This window comes from Lottia gigantea, assembly GCF_000327385.1.
Source record: "Lottia gigantea unplaced genomic scaffold LOTGIsca_13, whole genome shotgun sequence".
NCBI classification, from domain to species: Eukaryota; Metazoa; Mollusca; class Gastropoda; family Lottiidae; genus Lottia; species Lottia gigantea.
In genome coordinates this window covers 2787618-2805504 of record NW_008707425.1, presented here as the reverse complement: position 1 = coordinate 2805504, position 17887 = coordinate 2787618, and the positions used below count along the sequence as shown (strand labels likewise).

General features: G+C 35.8%; 1 protein-coding gene across 1 annotated transcript in view; it reads right to left on the bottom strand.

The window, feature by feature from the left end:
• The window catches only part of LOTGIDRAFT_111475 (hypothetical protein), a gene marked incomplete at both ends in the record, with an annotated part of 35490 nt that extends 18559 nt beyond the window's left edge, over positions 1–16931 (bottom strand). The window contains 2 exons of the mRNA XM_009049027.1: positions 1174–1415; positions 16825–16931. Of these exons, the coding sequence (XP_009047275.1) occupies positions 1174–1415; positions 16825–16931 (349 nt within the window). The remainder of the gene's footprint in view (positions 1–1173; positions 1416–16824) is intronic.
• Between the last annotated feature and the right edge of the window lie 956 nt (positions 16932–17887).

Here is a 17887-nt window from a genome sequence, read left to right as displayed (position 1 = left end):
TGCGTACAAAGCAGCTTCCTAAAATATATGTGCCTTTAACGTTATCAACGACTGCTCAGAGCTCAGACTTCTTCAAAGCGAAAATAGGACGGCAGGTAAAATCCATATACTGTTAATTTTCACTAATTTTTCGGGTTTTCTCATCATCTCAATTCTCAATGGTGTTGTTATAATTGCTGTGGTTATTCTGGAGGTTATTTTGCTTTTAAATAATCATGTTTGAGAAGAAACTATATGTTTAATGCATGTTCTACTTTGGGGTCAAATCGCGTAAATTAGCCGATATTTCAGTATCTCAAGCAGTTGCTGGCCTCCATAGACATCATTCCATCTGGGTAAAAAAAAATTTCTGTCAATTGCTACTTGGTACAAATCCGTGATAGGAAAAACTTTGTCCAACAAAAACAAAAATTATTGTGGTCATGACGTTAATAATACAGATTGGTCTATGGCGGGTCAACGACCTTGACTTTTTGACAGCTGTTCTAAATCATGTATTATCTCAGTCGATTTTTCCCAAACAATGACAAATGGACATAGGCCATCAGGCCTATCATCAGCAGATGATGATGCTCAGCACGGTTTGATGGACTCAACTCGAGAGATAGGGCAACTTTTTGTATCTCATCAATAGATACATGAATACCAAGTTTCATCAAGAGGGGATAAAAACTGTAGCCTCTATTGTGGCTACAAACCAAATTTGATGTGTTTTTACTAAATCAAGGGCTATAACTCCCAAACCATTTATCCGATTGTAACCAATTACGAATTTAACATGTTTCATCAAGATGGGATAAAAACTGTAGCCTCTATCACGGATACAAGCCAAATTTGACAATATTAAATTTCACAATCGTTCTTCCGATCATTACCAAAATCAAGCTAGACCAAGATCTCATCAATATATACTTGCTTGCATACCAAATTTCATTAAGATGGGGTAAAAACTGTAGTCTCTATCGTGGCTACAAAAAATGTGGATGAAGGAACAGACAGACGGACATAAAAATGACTGGGGTAACTTGATTCAGGTCAAAATATATTTCTCATTTCTTGTGGACATTATAAAGTATCATACGATTGGAATCAAAACTGATGTTGGAGGGTTCTATTGATTTTGTTTTCTTTTGTGATTGACAACATTGACAATAAGATTCCTTCTTTAATTACCTGGTGTCTCAGGCACAGGTCTGTAACCAACTCCATTTTCATCAATGGGTACTACAATTCCAGCTCCATGGAATGTTTTGCAAACAATCTTTTCATCTCTACATTTACTTTTCATAGTTTTGTAATCTAACTCAACATTATTCTTCTTACTAAACTCACACAGGTCTTTCAGTTGTTTCTCACTCAATTCTTTCAGGTCTGCATTCTTATCTGTTGATTTTATTCTTTCTTCTAAAAAATGCCTAAAACATAACAAATATTGACAATTATAATGTCAACCAAGTCGTCTGGGAGGTTGACAAGAGCTATCAGTAGATAAAACATTCTGAGAGTAACATTTTTATTCTACAAGAGCTATATTCACAGCTCTTCTCTGTTTTTTTTTTTTTGATTTTTGATAGTGTTCATCCAATTTGCAAGGGAATCTGAAAAAAATAAACCACCTGAACTAATAAAGACTAATGCCAGAGTAGTCAAAGGTTTCGAAAATTGCTGTTGTTGTGAAACTGGATGTTAGATGTCGGACATCATATAATAGTATGACAAAAAATTTTGCAACATCAAAGGTCATTGATCTAGGATGTACATTCATACTTCATCTTTTATGTCCGACATATACTTCCGCTGTTACAGACACCCAAAAACAGCTATTTTAAAACTTTAAATGCTCAAAAGTCCTAAAATTTATTCAAAAGTCATTGGGTTCTCTTCCTGGGCAAAATATCCCACAGAAAAACATCTCCCACGGCACAATTATACAGGTCCAGGCACGAGATTAGATCTACGATTGGATGAAAATGATAATCCCAAACCAGGGGAAGAACCTGTTAATAGAGCTGACGCAGCAGCGCTCAAACACGACATACTGTACAAAAACAAAGACATAACATTTAGACACCTAGCAGACAAACAAATGATACACAAACTTGAAAATATTCCAAATCCCACTTTCAAAGAGAAATTACAAAGGGCTCTTATCATAAAACTCTTGAAGGCAAAATTGAAATTGGGTATGGGCATAGCAGACGAGATTCACAAAGAATTTAGAAAAAACAAACATTACCTCAAAGTCAAAGTTTTTGATAAAGATGAAATTTGGTCAGCCGATTTAATCAACATGCCAATCAAGAGAGGGTTTAAGTATTGTTTGACAGTGATCGACATGTACACGAGATACACTTGGGTCTTTCCCAAACAAATCGGGTCTGACTGTCAAACAAGCATTCGAAACCATAATGAAACAATCCGACAGACGACCCCTAAAGTTGTGGGTTGATAAAGGAAGCGAATTCTACAACAGAATTTTCCAACAGATAACAGATAATCTAACCAAACCAAACCAACGACTACCATTCGACTACCAATCAACAAGAAATACCATGATCAGAACGAGTTTGGAAGAATGAAGGAGACCGAGTAACTCACGCCACACCATCCAGGGCCGAGTTTCACCGCCATGTCATTCGACCCGACCAGATCTAACGAAGAATCAACAACCAAACCAACAACACCGAATCATCCAATTTGATCCAATCCAACTACCAACTACTACGACTACCAACAACTACCTAGTTTGCGATATCAGCATCCGCTGGAAGCGAACGTTAACTTGTCATCTACCAACCAACCTACAACAGAAATGTGAAATCTCTGGGGCTTGACATTTACAGTACGCATAACGAAGGTAAAGCCGTAGTGATACAAAGATTCAACAAGACTCTTAAAAGCAAATTATTCAAGAAATTCACAGAATTGAAATCTCAAAAATGGCTTAAAATATTACCAGTTGTTGTCGACGAATACATTAACAAAATATATTCGTTTATAGGTGTGACGCCAACGCATGCTTCGAATAACCCAAATATCAACATCAACACTCGAAAACAAGATTAACAATTTGAATATTAAACCCAAATTCATAGTTGGAGATCGAGTTTGTATTTTTAAATATATATCATTATTTCAGAAAGGTTACATCGGGTATTGGACTAACGAGATATTCATTGTTGATAAAATAAATAGCACATCACCTCCCACGTATGAATTGATCGATTAAGACAAAGAACAAATCAAAGGAAGGTTTTATCAAAATGAACTTAAAAAAACTGACTTTTAAAAATGAATGCATTTCTCGATAAATACGGAAAAGACACGACCACAAACTTTCAACTTGTGAAATGAGTTACAAAATTCAATATCCAAATTGAACGAAAAGATTGCGAAGCAAAAATCAAATGTTCAAAATATAATTAACAGTATCACACCTCCCTTTGACAAAGATACGTAGAAATGACAATTGACTGCTTTGGATACTAAAATCACGGACGAATGAGAAAAAGAACTGGTTGTGATTAAAAACTTTCTTCAAAATAAATTTCAAGATGATAACAAAAAATATATTAAAGAACAGGTCAATATTTTGGTATCTAGAATTCATGATGATTTTTTGAGACAAGAGAGAAAGTTGACCAAATTAGAAGCTATTGTCACGGACAAATCGTATTATTTCAATCTTCCATTCGAAAGTGACACTCCCTTGGACAGAAAAGACCAAAGTTATAATTAAAAAAAAAACTATGGATTCAAAGTAGAAATAAAAGTAGCTTCTCACGTAGATGGAGAACCTAACAACGTATTCGATATCGGCGAAACGGAAGCGTTTACTTTTTGAGGTAGATGTCTGATTGAAATAGATTTTCCCACGAAGGTTAAAGTCAATAAATAGTCTTCAATCGGTGCCGGTAATGCTGTCAAAAATCTTTTATTTTTCAATGATGGTAATTTGGAAGAGACTATACGTTTGATTAATAAAAGGGATGAGTTATATGAAATTGAAACGAAAAATGGTAAATATGTAGACCCCTTTAAAATGGAAGTAGAAAATGATAAGGATATTATTGGAATTAAAGATTTAGCTATGATATTGGAGACGGAAAATCCACCATCAGTCAACATTGTCAAAATTCCACCATCAGCTCAAATAATCCCAGAAAAAGAATCGAGTAGTTACCAGTTTTTACGAACAACATACTTTGAATACGTAAAACTGTATTTTGCTTTAGGTGGAAAATACACCTCACAATACACATGGCTGGTGGATTAATGATTCCAGCCATCGTCCCAACCGTACTGTCTGCATTAACAGCCGTTCAAACAACCTATTGCGGCCTCATCATGTTAGGTTTCACAAGCAAAAAGAAACTTCATTATAAAAAGAAAACGGATATCTTGAATATGTATCTTAAACAATTGTACATCATTTTCGAAAGATCGAGAGAAGACAAGAACATAACAGTTGATGAATTAGAAAAATTCAATGAAATTTTGGATAAATTCCATACAGAAATATCAGCGGTCAAAATAAAGAAATAATCAAAAATATATACTTGATAAATATGAATAAAATTGAACACAATGAAACATTGATCGAAAACGCATTATTTTCCGATGTTATCAAGGTTGTTTCCAATAAATTTAAAACATTCAAAGGGCAAATTAAAATAGATGGAGAGATACTCGAGGAAGGGAATCACAGACAATAAATGTCACTCCTCGGTTTCAATACCAAAACTTTTCACAATATCTATTCAAATATGGATAAAAAATCTGATGCTTCCGATTGCTATTTTACAGGAAAAGTAATTTTAATGAAAGACAATTTCCAAGAAATCAAAAGATCGAAAGTTGCATTTCTGTCTGATAAGGAGAAGCCAAAAAAGTTTGGGAATTCAAGAAATAGAAGACAATTAGGAACAGGTGTGGAATATTTTTCATTGCAATTTCTGTGATTTTTGATTCTATATGTATACCACCAACTACCACCAAATACCAAAATGAATTTTACCTCCTACTTTTCTGCACCTGATTGGGCTAATAAAAACGAGCAACGCCATGCAGCGTGCAAGGAGGAAAATTTTGCATGGACAGCGGCATCAAACAGTTTTTTTTCCATAGTACACAGGGGCTCGGTTTATTGTCACATCTGAATGACTAAACGCCATTTCCATGACATCTCCATTGACCTACTAGGCCTATATCACTGACAGAGGGAAACCTGGCTCAACTTCCACAGGCACTCCTTCAGAAGATTTTTCATAAATTTTGTTTTTTTATTGATCTTAATTGAAATGATGAATTTTCTATGTTTATATTTGCTTATTTGTTACATAATCCCTGTTTTCTAGGGATATCATACTAATATAGTTAATACTTTAAGGGTAGGCCTACCGGTATAAAAATGACTGGATATCAAACAAATAAAAAAAGGGACTGGAGGATATCCAACAAGTTTCTGTGACAACACTGATAACTGCAAGAGAATCTAATCACAGTATATCCTGCTCACGCGACCACCTTTATTAAGCAATCAGCGATCTAACGAAGAATCAACAACCAAACCAACAACACCGAATCATCCAATTTGATCCAATCCAACTACCAACTACTACGACTACCAACAACTACCTAGTTTGCGATATCAGCATCCGCTGGAAGCGAACGTTAACTTGTCATCTACCAACCAACCAGAGCCATTCATCATTCAATGCACTGAACTGAAACCCGCTCGTAAGCCACTACTAGAGTACCTGGAAACCAACGGCATACCACTAACCATACAGAATGTTTTGGCTCCACCCACGGACCACTGGTATACGATAATGGAACTAGTCTTCCATTTTATAACCAAATCTGTCTTGAACAGATAGGCTAAGTTTTTTTTTTTTTTTTAATCAAAGTTTCTTAACACTTTTTAATTATATCCAACCACTTTAACAAGTTTCATCGCAGAAACATTAGAGAACATCTCCCCCCCCCTTTTGTGAAAGCTTCCCCCCCCCCCCTCTTTCCCCCTCTTTTTCTCACTTTCTTTTCTTTTTCTTTTTTTTCAGGTCTTCGAGTTTTCCAACAGATAACAGATAATCTAACCAAACCAAACCAACGACTACCATTCGACTACCAATCAACAAGAAATACCATGATCAGAACGAGTTTGGAAGAATGAAGGAGACCGAGTAACTCACGCCACACCATTCAGGGCCGAGTTTCACCGCCATGTCATTCGACCCGACCAGATCTAACGAAGAATCAACAACCAAACCAACAACACCGAATCATCCAATTTGATCCAATCCAACTACCAACTACTACGACTACCAACAACTACCTAGTTTGCGATATCAGCATCCGCTGGAAGCGAACGTTAACTTGTCATCTACCAACCAACCAGAGCCATTCATTTTCAAAATGTCGAAGCCTACACGTAAAGTTTTAACATTAAATGAAAGGGTCAAGTTCATCAACTTGGCGAAACCCGGGAAAAGTGGTCAACAAATTGCCGAAGAAATAGGTGTTGGTAATACCCAAATTCAGGGAATTCTGAAGCGTAAAGCAGAAATTATGGAGGATTTTGAAAGCAATGCTTCTCCCGATCAGAAACGTGTGAAGCAGTTCACCGGCAATGAAGAAATCAACAAATTAACTTGAAAGTTTTTGAAAGATTGTCGCGCCCGGAATGCTGCTGTAAATGAACAATTGTTAAAGACCAAGGCTTTGAAATTCGCATAAAATAGATTCTTTTTTCAATAGAGTTAAAAAGTATGCAGAGGAAAATTCAAGTTAGGGATGCTGCATACAATTATGGATTCAAAAGATATGACAGTTAATAAAAAGATAGCTTGCCAGGCAAGGTAACATACGCCCACTGGCAGCTGTAAGAAATGATAAAACAGTCTTTAGTGACTAAAGTATGAATTTTCTCATATTAAAGAAATTTTAATAGTTTGAATTAAATGATAAATATATTTACTGCCAGTTATTTATGCTGAGAAATTCCACCAAATTTTTAGAAAATAAATTGAAAACTGTAGTCTCTTGTGTGTTCACAAACAAATTTTGACACGTTTTTCTTAAGTCAAGGGCAATAACTCAAAGACCATTCATTGAAATAGCAAATTCGAACTAGTCCAAGATCTCATCAATAATGATCACACCAAATTTCATCAAAATCAGTTGAAAACTGTAGTCTCCATTGTGTTCACAAACAAATTTTGACGCGTTATTTCTAAGTCAAGGGCAATAACTCAAAAACCGTTCATCGAAAGATAGTCAATTTCGAACTTGACCAAGATCTCATCAATATAAATGATCACAACAAATTTCAGTTGAAAACTGTAGTCTCTATTGTGTTCACAAGAAATGTTAACGGACCGACGGACAGGGGCGACGGCAATATACGCCCACATTAATAGAAGTAACCGACAAACTTCTATACAAGATTTCCTAATTAAAAAAAAGTAAATATTATCTATAATGTTATATTGTTATTTTGTATATCACTAATACATAGAATGAAATAAAGGAAATGAATGAAATTATTTCAGCCGACTCAATTCTCATAAGAGACCACCTCCAGTAAGAGACCGTTTTGAATTTTCCCCTGCGTGGTCTCTTAATACAGTTTTTACTACATATAAACTTTGATCATGTGAACCTTCATGGCATTTTTATGGATTTGTTCTTTTCATGATCAAAGTTTTTATTGTAGTTTGTGGGAAACAAAGTTGGTCAGATTTTGAAAACTGAAGGAATAGTTTAGTTAAATCATGTTCAGTTGTTACACAAAAGAAAAGAACCATGTGAGGTACATAAATGTAAAAAGGAAACCTCCATTCAACTGATACCTTTTCCCATTGAGAATTTTGTAATATTGTCAATATTATTGGGGTATCTCCTTCACATTGACTATTGTTTTAACTCATTTACTTGATAATGTCAGATATATTAAAAGGTTAATTTTCTGATCAGCATCACCAGTTATTGCCAGTTTTCATGGATTCATATTCATGCCGCATGGTTCTGACAATAGTGGATCTGATAAAGCTTGGCCTCAATTGTTGGCAGATATAAATTTTCACAATTATTTTTTTTTCATGGGGAGATTGAACCACTTTAATTTTTAAAACAGACACAGTATAGCAAAGAGCCGCTTATTCACTTTTTGTGTCGTCCTTTTCCTCTTTTTTATTAACAACTCGTTGTGTAGTCGCACATTGCACTCACTTTCCAAGTAAAACCACTATCTAAAGAATTGTCTTGGCCAGTAGCCCATTATAAAAGTAATATTTCAAATGTCAATTGTTTAAAAGGAAAAGCTTATAAAAAATCACTAAAAGTGTATCAAAAAAAGTTCTGAACTTCGCATCATTCTTTCCATTTAACACGGCCGCCATGTTGTTTATAATGGTAACGTCAGAAGTTTTCCCCTATGACCTTTTGACCTGCACCGCCATATTGAAAATGACGTTAAGTGTTGATACGAGTATTGATAAACCACACATGCTCACCTCGTGAAATGAAAAAACCAAATCCATCCGAGACTATTAAATTGTATCAACTCAACCGCGTCGAGTCTGTTGGAATGGCCTCGAATTATATTACTTCGCAATACACAACAGGTACATGTAAATCAAAACTGTTGGGTCCAAGAGAGATGACATCACTATACAATAGTTACGCGCTGCGGGGATAAGAAAATATCACACAGTTCTTCATATTTAAAGTATATTGTCACAAAATATAAAAGCATTTAACATGAATGAAATGCAATACAATACAGTATGGTGTGATACGCTGCGGTACTCTGCAGTTAAAAATTGTATGGCTCTGGCTCCCTATAGACCACCAATTTTCAACCATCTTTCACATGTGCTTATAATCCCATCATGCCCACTGTTACCAAGCAATGGCGACCTATACCCGAATATCAAGTCACAATGCATTAACTATAATATACTTGACTCAGGACGGGATTAACCAGACTTTCTATACTAAGTACTAATAACGGCATGAGCTATTTGTCGACGATATTTGACACATTGGCATTTTGAACATAACATACCGGCCCCTAGCTTATTATAAGAAATAATAAGATATAAAAGAATATTAAACATGTTCAAAATGATATAATCTTAAAACATTAATCCTTGCCTTGTAAAGAATAATCATACATGCAAACAAAAAACATACATGCAAGATGCAAATAAAACACAAATCTTTCAACAATAAAATGTTTGAAATGAAGATTTTGAATAACATTGTTCACATTCACGGTCCTCACAGTTCATAGATATTTATTCACGATTGTTTGCTATAGGTTCAGGTTTCACAATAACATGTTAGTTCATAGGTCTTAGAAAATTCACGAGATTTCACAAAAGTTATCCATTTCACTAAAAGTTCACGTTTTCACGAAAGTTCACTTTTCAGTTCTATATAGTTCACAGTTCACGCATTACTATTAATGTTCACAATAAGTTTATTCATCCTGTTCTAATAATAAACAGATTTTGTTTATAGGTCAAACTAAAACGGATGTTTGAGTTCGGATTCGAACACTTCTAACATGTCCTTGTTTGTTAGGATATGTCTCAGTAATTTTACCAAGAGTACCTAGGTAAACGGTCATCCACAATAATCACAATGCACCAATTTCAAAGTTACGTTGTGGTCTAAACCATTTTTGTCGCTGTTGCAACATGGGAAGGTATTCCCTTGTCCATCGTTTCCAGAATAATGTTGCCAAATATTGAATTTGCGCCAGCGACGTTTGGCATAAATGTCACGTTCCACAAATGTTCCAGAAGGATACACTACTGGTTGTAATAGCAATAAAGAATTTGGCGTTATAACATTTAAGTCATTAGAGTCTTCGGAAACACGCGTTAAAGGTCTTGAGTTAATTATTGACTCAACTTCACACATCAAAGTGTGCAACTTTTCTTCACTTTGACTTGTCAGAAGAAATTGTTCACTTAATATTGACTGTTAAATTTTCCTGATTGTCCGAATTTGTCTTTCCCAGACACCACCGTGGTGCGATGCCGTAGGAGGGTTAAAGTGCCATTGAAAACCCAACTTTACACCAAAATGATTTAATGTATCTTGATCCAGTTCTTTAATACCTTGCTGAAGATCTTTATTAGCGCTCACTAGATTTGTGCCATTATCTTTGATCCCACGAAAGTTTTTGTCGACAAAGTTCTTGAAGTATTATCTTTGAACGTAATACATAAGGCGAAGCAAAACCAAAAGGGTTATACACACTACTCATAACTGAAAGAATGCTACGACGTGTGGCCTTAGAATCCATTGCACTAACACCAAATTGAATTTTATCCGAGTTTACTAACCATTTAACACCAAGTGCCCTTTGAACAGGGAAATTGTCATTGTCAAAGTCTAAGTTTTTAGTTTCTTCAACTCTATCTACTTCAGGTATTGTTTTTAGACCGTTTCTGTCATTTGATACCCACTTAGTGAAATTAAAACCACCTGACTTCAAAATTTCCCCTAAATCTTTCACCAACTTAACAGCTTTAGTTTCACTTTCAATAGATTTGAAGAAATCGTCCACTTAAAAATCATCCTTAATAGCGTCGATGACTGTTTGATCAAAATGATTTTCATTGTCACTAGCAACCCTTTTTAAAATATTATTGCAACAACTTGGGGAACTTATGGCACCAAATAAATGAACTAGCATACGATACTCTACTTATCGACCGACCAAATTACCTTGGGGCCACCATAAAACCTTAACATGTCACAGTTGCTCTTACTCGTACTTGGTAAAACATGTATTCTATATGTGCCATTACAGCTATAAAGTTGTCTTGCCATCTTAAAAGTACACTAAGGAGTCTATTTGCAAAGTCTGGTCCTTGCAGGAGTTGCTCATTTAAAGAGAATTGGTCATAAGTCACTGGGCAATTAAAAACCACCCTAACTTTTCCAGGTTTTTTGGGATGAGTCACTGGGTGGTGCGGAATATACCAAACCCTTTAATCTTTATGGTTTAAATCTTTACTAGGTACTTGCTCACAATAGTTATTTGATTCTAAATTGTCCATAAATTTAACATATTGTTCATGCAATGGTTGACTATAAGTTAATCGTTTCTTTAGTCTATGAGCATACATTTCTGCTTGGGGATTTATTATTTGGTATATACAGTCATGTCATTATCACGAAATGGTAACTTAGTTTTGTAATGTCCATTTTCTATTGATACCGATTTGTCCATAATTTGCACAAATCTCTTATCTTCAGAAGAAGGATTAAGTTTTGGATCACATTATTGTTCAGAAAATTCAAGATTGAAATAATGTCTTACCTGCTCTTCGAGATTAGAGTCTTAACTGACAATAATTAACAGTTGTCTGTTTAACATTAGTTAATTTTCCAGGCAAACCGTAAAATAACCATCCCAATGGCGAGCGAACCGCATAGGGATCACCACGTTTTCCTGTCACTAATTCAAGTGGTGTTGATGCCGAAGGAACACTTATTCCTATCATGATTGATACACTAGGAATACACAGTCCAGATAATGTAGGTAATGTTATCCCTTTAAGATGATTCCATATGTTGAGATCCTTTTGGGTTGGGGCATCTTCTAAATCCACTGGCATAGACTTTCTTATATAAGCTGAATTAATGTTTATGGAGTTATATCCCTTTAAATTGCTTACTAATAATCCATCAGTAATATGACCAGTTTCCAGTTTCAACATTATTCACAGATTTTACTGAAACGTCAACCATTTTGCTTCGTAATTGCAGTACTTTACTTAATTCGTCTGTCACAAATACTGATGAAAATCCGTTATCCAAAAATGCTTAAGTGTCTATTTGATGTCCATTAAAAGGTGATTTTACTTTCACAGGTAAGATAGCCATTAAAAGGTCACTGTTGTGTATTGCATTTTTCATAACAGCACAAGTTGAAGTTACAGTTTTTAAGCTTGTGTCTGATTGTTTTCTGTCTTTTGATGAATCATGTAACACAGTTGGATGTTTTTTGGGACACAGGTTACAAGTTAAAATGTTTTGACACTTGTCTTTCATGTGTCCTGGATTAAGGCAACCAAAACACAGTCCCTTCTTTCGTACAAAGTCTGACTTCTCACAAGGGCTCAAAGCTGTAAATTTTCGACAGTCAAGTATGGAATGTTTAGTACCTACACCACAAAACAAACATGGTGCCTCTGAAGACGAAACCACTTCACTGTCTGTTTCACGCTTAACCTGTGTTGTGTAGGCCTTTCTCTGAGGTATGTTGTTTACATGTTTCACTGGCTGATTTTGAGTACTAGTAGGTCTCTGCTGATATCCCAGGCCACTGACCCTGACATCATTCTCGTTTCTCAACATCAGATTCACAAACTTTTCGAAGTCTAATAAGTTAGGAGATCGGTTTAGAGAGTCTCTAATTTTCCCATTTTCTGATTTCCATTTTTGTTGAATAGAAATTGGTAACTTTTGGCATAAGGTCTTGATGAACTCAAAACTATCTAGACTTGACATATCTGGGTTGTTCTGTCTGCAGTTGATACAGTTCACTAGAAAGTTAGAGAATTTCCTGAAACCTATTTTGTTACCAGATTGTATCTGTTTCCATGAGCTGGCTATGTAAATGAATTCTTGAGCCACCAAATGAGGATCACTGTTTAACAGTTCACATGCATTTTGATAAGCTTCTTTTGAATCATTATTTAAGAGTAAATTTAATAAGTTCATGAGCTTCTTTTGATGTATATTTCAGCAAGAATTCAAGTCACCTGGCATAATCATCGGTGTGCCTCTCTACGATCAGTTCAAAGTTTCTTATGAAAGTAATTTAAAATATCTGATCCGTCGAAAACGTCAATATCCTGATTCGGCAAAGCTTGGTCTTTCTGAGTGTCAATAAGCTTATTAAAGATTGTTAACAAGTCATTAGAGTTAGAGGTCTTAGAAATTTTAACCTCTGGATTAATACAATTTTCTTTCACATCACAAGTTTTATTCGATGCTTTCACAGGAATCACTGGGCTTAAATTTGTCCTTTTAAATGTCACCTCAGAATTTGCAAGATCAATCATTTTACCGACTTCTGTAGCAGCCTGTAGTTGAGCTCTAAGAATTATTTCATTTTGTCTCCTACTCATTTGATCTGATCTAATGATCAGTAAGCGTCTCTCTTCCTCAATCACATTAGTTTCTTGCAGTGCTGCAAGTTTGAGTTTCAATTCAATCTGCTGTTTATTCTTTATTAACTTGAGTTTTGAAGCAGTACTTATCCTAGTTTTGCCACCTCCTCTAGAGATATTTGAAGCACTATCTTGGGGATTTATAATGGGCAAGTCATCTTCCAAAACACCGGCCCCATTAGGGACTGCAGGGTCATTTTGATGCACTGTGTTCACAAATGGTTGAGCGTTAACATTCAGCGGAACAGTTTGCTGAACAGTTACAATCTGATCCAAAAGAGGATGGTTTGGAGCTGCTGGAGGCTGATTATTGACTAGTGCCATTGGAGGCTGATTGTTCACAGGAGCCGCTGGAGGCTGATTATTGACTAGTGCCATTGGAGGCTGATTGTTCACAGGAGCTGCTAGAGGCTGATTGTTCACGGGAGCCGCTGGAGGCTGATTGTTCACAGGAGCCACTGGAGGCTGATCAATGTTAAAATCATTATGTTGTAAATCCACTTGCAAGTCCAACACAGGAGGAGACGGCGTTCGAGTACTTCCGCTCCCTTCACCATTTTCACTAAGAGAAGACATGTCACTTTCCCGTTTCACTGTTCAGTGTCAAAATTCCAGAAATTTTTTACTATGTTGGGTCCAAGAGAGATGACATCACTATACAATAGTTACGCGCCACAGGGATAAGAAAATATCACACAGTTCTTCATATTTAAAGTATATTGTCACAAAATATAAAAGCATTTAACATGAATGAAATGCAATACGATACATTACAATACAGTACAGTGCGATACGCTGCAGTACTCTGCGGTACTCTGTGGTAAAAAATTGTATGGTTCTGGCTCCCTATAGACCACATATTTTCAACCATCTTTCACATGTGCTTATAATCCCATCATGCCCACTGTTACCAAGCAACGGCGACCTATACCCGAATATCAAGTCACAATAATATAATACTATAATACTATACAAAAATACTATAATATACTTGACTCAGTACGGGATTAACCAGACTTTCTATACTAAGTACTAATAACGGCATTTCTCACGCGGGTCGACGATATTTGACACATTGGCATTTTGAACATAACATAAACCTTACAGATGGACAACTAATGTTGACCCAGAGGCCAGTAAAAAGTTCAAAGTAAGACGCAACTCACGTCTTGTCTCACTAGACCCAAGCATGCGTGCGTCTCATCCGATTCCGGAAGTGTTAGGGACAATGTAATAAAATTAGCTCGGGAGATCGTTTGTATCTTTTCTCATCACTTTGACAACTAAGGTTCGAGAATTGCATCATTTCATTCATCTTAACCAAGCATGCAAGCAGGAATTAAAAATGTGGTTTTTGTTTCTCAGAGAGTGGAATGGGACTTCTTTCTTATCAGATCAGTGGTATACACCAGCTGTTAACATGGAATTGTATACTGATGCATCCAGCACCAGGCTTTGGAGGCTATTATGAGGGCCACTAACTGGTTTAGTGGCGCTTGACCAAATGAATTACTGCATTCAAATGAAAGATCACCAGCGCTCTTGGAGTTTTATCCCATATTAGTGGCAACAATTTTATGGGGTAGCTCTTGAACTAAAAAGTTCTCTTTTACTGCGACAATACTGCTTTATCACGCTTTAATTTTCAGAAATTTCACAGTTTCGCTGCAGGAGTGGCCCCAGGAATGACAGAATTCCATCTTACCAAACTGTAACCAACATTCAGTCTTAGATTTTGAAGTAAAGAAACTTTGGGACTAGATATCAGCCCCATCTAACTTTCAAACCTATAAAACTGGTATAACTTTCTTCAAGCAATTCTTATTGTTATATGATTTAGCAGTTAATTTGAATTATCTCCGACCATCTATTGAACAATTTCAACGAAATCTTAGCTGCACACATTTTTTTTCGAAACCACCCCCACATGGTGCTAGAACAATGTTTATTCCTAAATCTTAAACAGAAACAATATGACTATCTGTCTGCCAAACCTGATTGTCGCGAGAGACATTTGTACACTTTGCCTGAAATCCATAAGAATCCAACCAAGGAGTGGTTTATCTCTAATAAAATCCCTAAAGGCCGCCCGATTATATCTGACTGTGGTAGTGAGTCGTATGCAGTGTCAGAATACATTGATCATTTCTTACTACCTCTAGCATGTCAACATCGCGTCTACCTTAAAGACACAACTGATTTTGTCAATAAAATAAAAAATCTTCGAGTTCCCACTAATGCTATTTTAATTTCTATCGACGTTTCTTCTATGTATACCAATATCGATAACACTACTGGTCTAACGGCAGTTCGTAAAGCTTTTAATAAACCCAGACCCAAACAGACCCGACAATGCAATTTTACAGCTTCTAGAGATTTGTCTAAGTCGAAACGATTTCACATTTAATGGTTAAACATATTTACAAACTTCAGGGACAGCTATGGGCAAACGATTCGCCCCTTCATACGCAAACCTTTTCATAGCAGAGTGGGAACATGAGGTGTTGCCCCTCTGTCCATTTGACCCAGTTTTGGGAATTCTTTGAAATTCTTAACAACCACCATCCTACCATCAAACTAACTGCACAAGAGCTCCTTTCACCCAAAACATACCTTTTCTGGTATAATTAAGTCACAAGTTTTACAATTTCATCGAATTTGCACAAGATTATTTTCTCAAAACTGAAAGAGTGTGGGTACTCTAAACGATCTTTACGAAACATAAACAATTCCACCTTAGCACAGATAGCAGCCAAAAACAGACTTTATGCCGAGGTAATTCCAGGTTTAAGAAATGCTCCATGTTTGTCCAGTAGATGCAAAACATGTCCCTTTATATCAGAAACTCATTAGTTTGTAAGCAACTCTACGAATCAAAGGTACCCGATCCAGGAACATCTAACATGTGAATATTCTAATGTAATATATTTGATTTCATGCAAGAAATGCCCCAAACAATATGAAGGGGAAACTAAGAATAATCTACGAACTCGTTTTAATGCTCATAGGTCGGATATCAAATTAAAGAAAGACAAGCCTGTTTCTAATCATTTCAACCTTGACAACCATTCAATAGACGATCTCACCCTAATTCCAATTGAGCGCATAGAAATTGACTTGCCCGAAGATGAAACTACCAAATTCCGTCAATCTAGGGAAGCCCATTGGATTGAGATATTGAATACAGCAAGACCTATGGGACTAAATATTCACCATAATGTAGGCATAGCACCCTTTGTTGTCCCGTTTAATACAACCAGCAATCGAGCAAGCAAGATCATGCCCACTATAAGAGCCTTCAAGAGAAATTCCCCCATGTCTATAAGCAGAAAATGATAGTTGCATATTCAAAAAATAAGAACTTAAATGATCATAGTAAACTAAAAACAATCAGTACATAACAGATACTATACTTCTCGCCCAATGGAGGAGTTATTTTTTCTAATTTCAGATTAGAATCAAAACAAAAGAAAACCCAATATCAAAGTCCCAGAACATCGAAACATATAATAGTAAGCTGATAAGGATACAAGGAACCAGGAAATGTTTGATCTTGAATCTGCCTTCATTCCAAGGGATGCCATCATAATTATGATGGTAACCTTTACTATTATGCACTTACTTTATTGCCGAGAATAAGTTTTCACCTGCAAATCGAATACAACCATTTTCATTTGCTGAATTACTTGCAACAAAGTCAGGCATGCAATTAGGGTCATCTCTAAAATATAATAAATGACAGATACATATATATTGTACCAGAAAAGATAAATTATGGCCACACAGCAGCTTTAACTCATGCAATATGATTGGGCTTGTAAAATGTGTATATAGCTTTTAACATAATTGGGCCAGGCTGACTATTTGCAACAAGTCATTGTACCAATTTTCAAAGTAAACATTAGCATTTCTATCTAAAACGTCTGTGACTAGTGTTGCGAACAGCTGTAATCAGGAGAACAGCTGTACAATAGGGGTTCATCTACTGAGTAGTACTTCGACCAGTTGAGAAATAAAAACAATTACTTTATAACAATAATAATTTTTTATATTCAATTATATAAGAAATATTGACAAACAATACAATCAATCATAAACTTGTTAAACATGAACACAGCCACAAGCATTCATAATGATTAAGGGATTATAGAGTACTAGAAATTACTGGTGTTAGTCTTATCATTCAATGACCGGTATGAATCTTTATGCAGCAGAGCAACCATTATGTAGATAAAGAATTGTTCTCCCCCGGTAATGCAACTACCGGTTAGACAACCGTTGGTAGCTACTTTATCCACCGTTTCTTAAACCGCCGGCTAGTTAATCATTTGCGGTTAAGCTTATACATGTATTTCAATTATTCTCACTACCGGTTCTACAACCAGCAGTCAGTAATCCAGTCATAGCAATATTATGATTATTATGACAAGTAATTTTAGTCTAAAATTTAGATGGAGTTTCAGGTGTCTATAAATGAATAGTACATTAATTTGATTGAGTTAATTTGAATAAGTTATAGATTCCTAGTGTTTTCCTATAATACACATACCATTATAAACATGATTCCAACCGTTCAACAAGGTTAGATTGATTCCAAATAAGCAAGGCTTAATAGGTCCATACGTGCTCAATGACTTAAGGCACCCGCACACAGAGAGAAAATGGCACAGAGTCAATTATGCTCG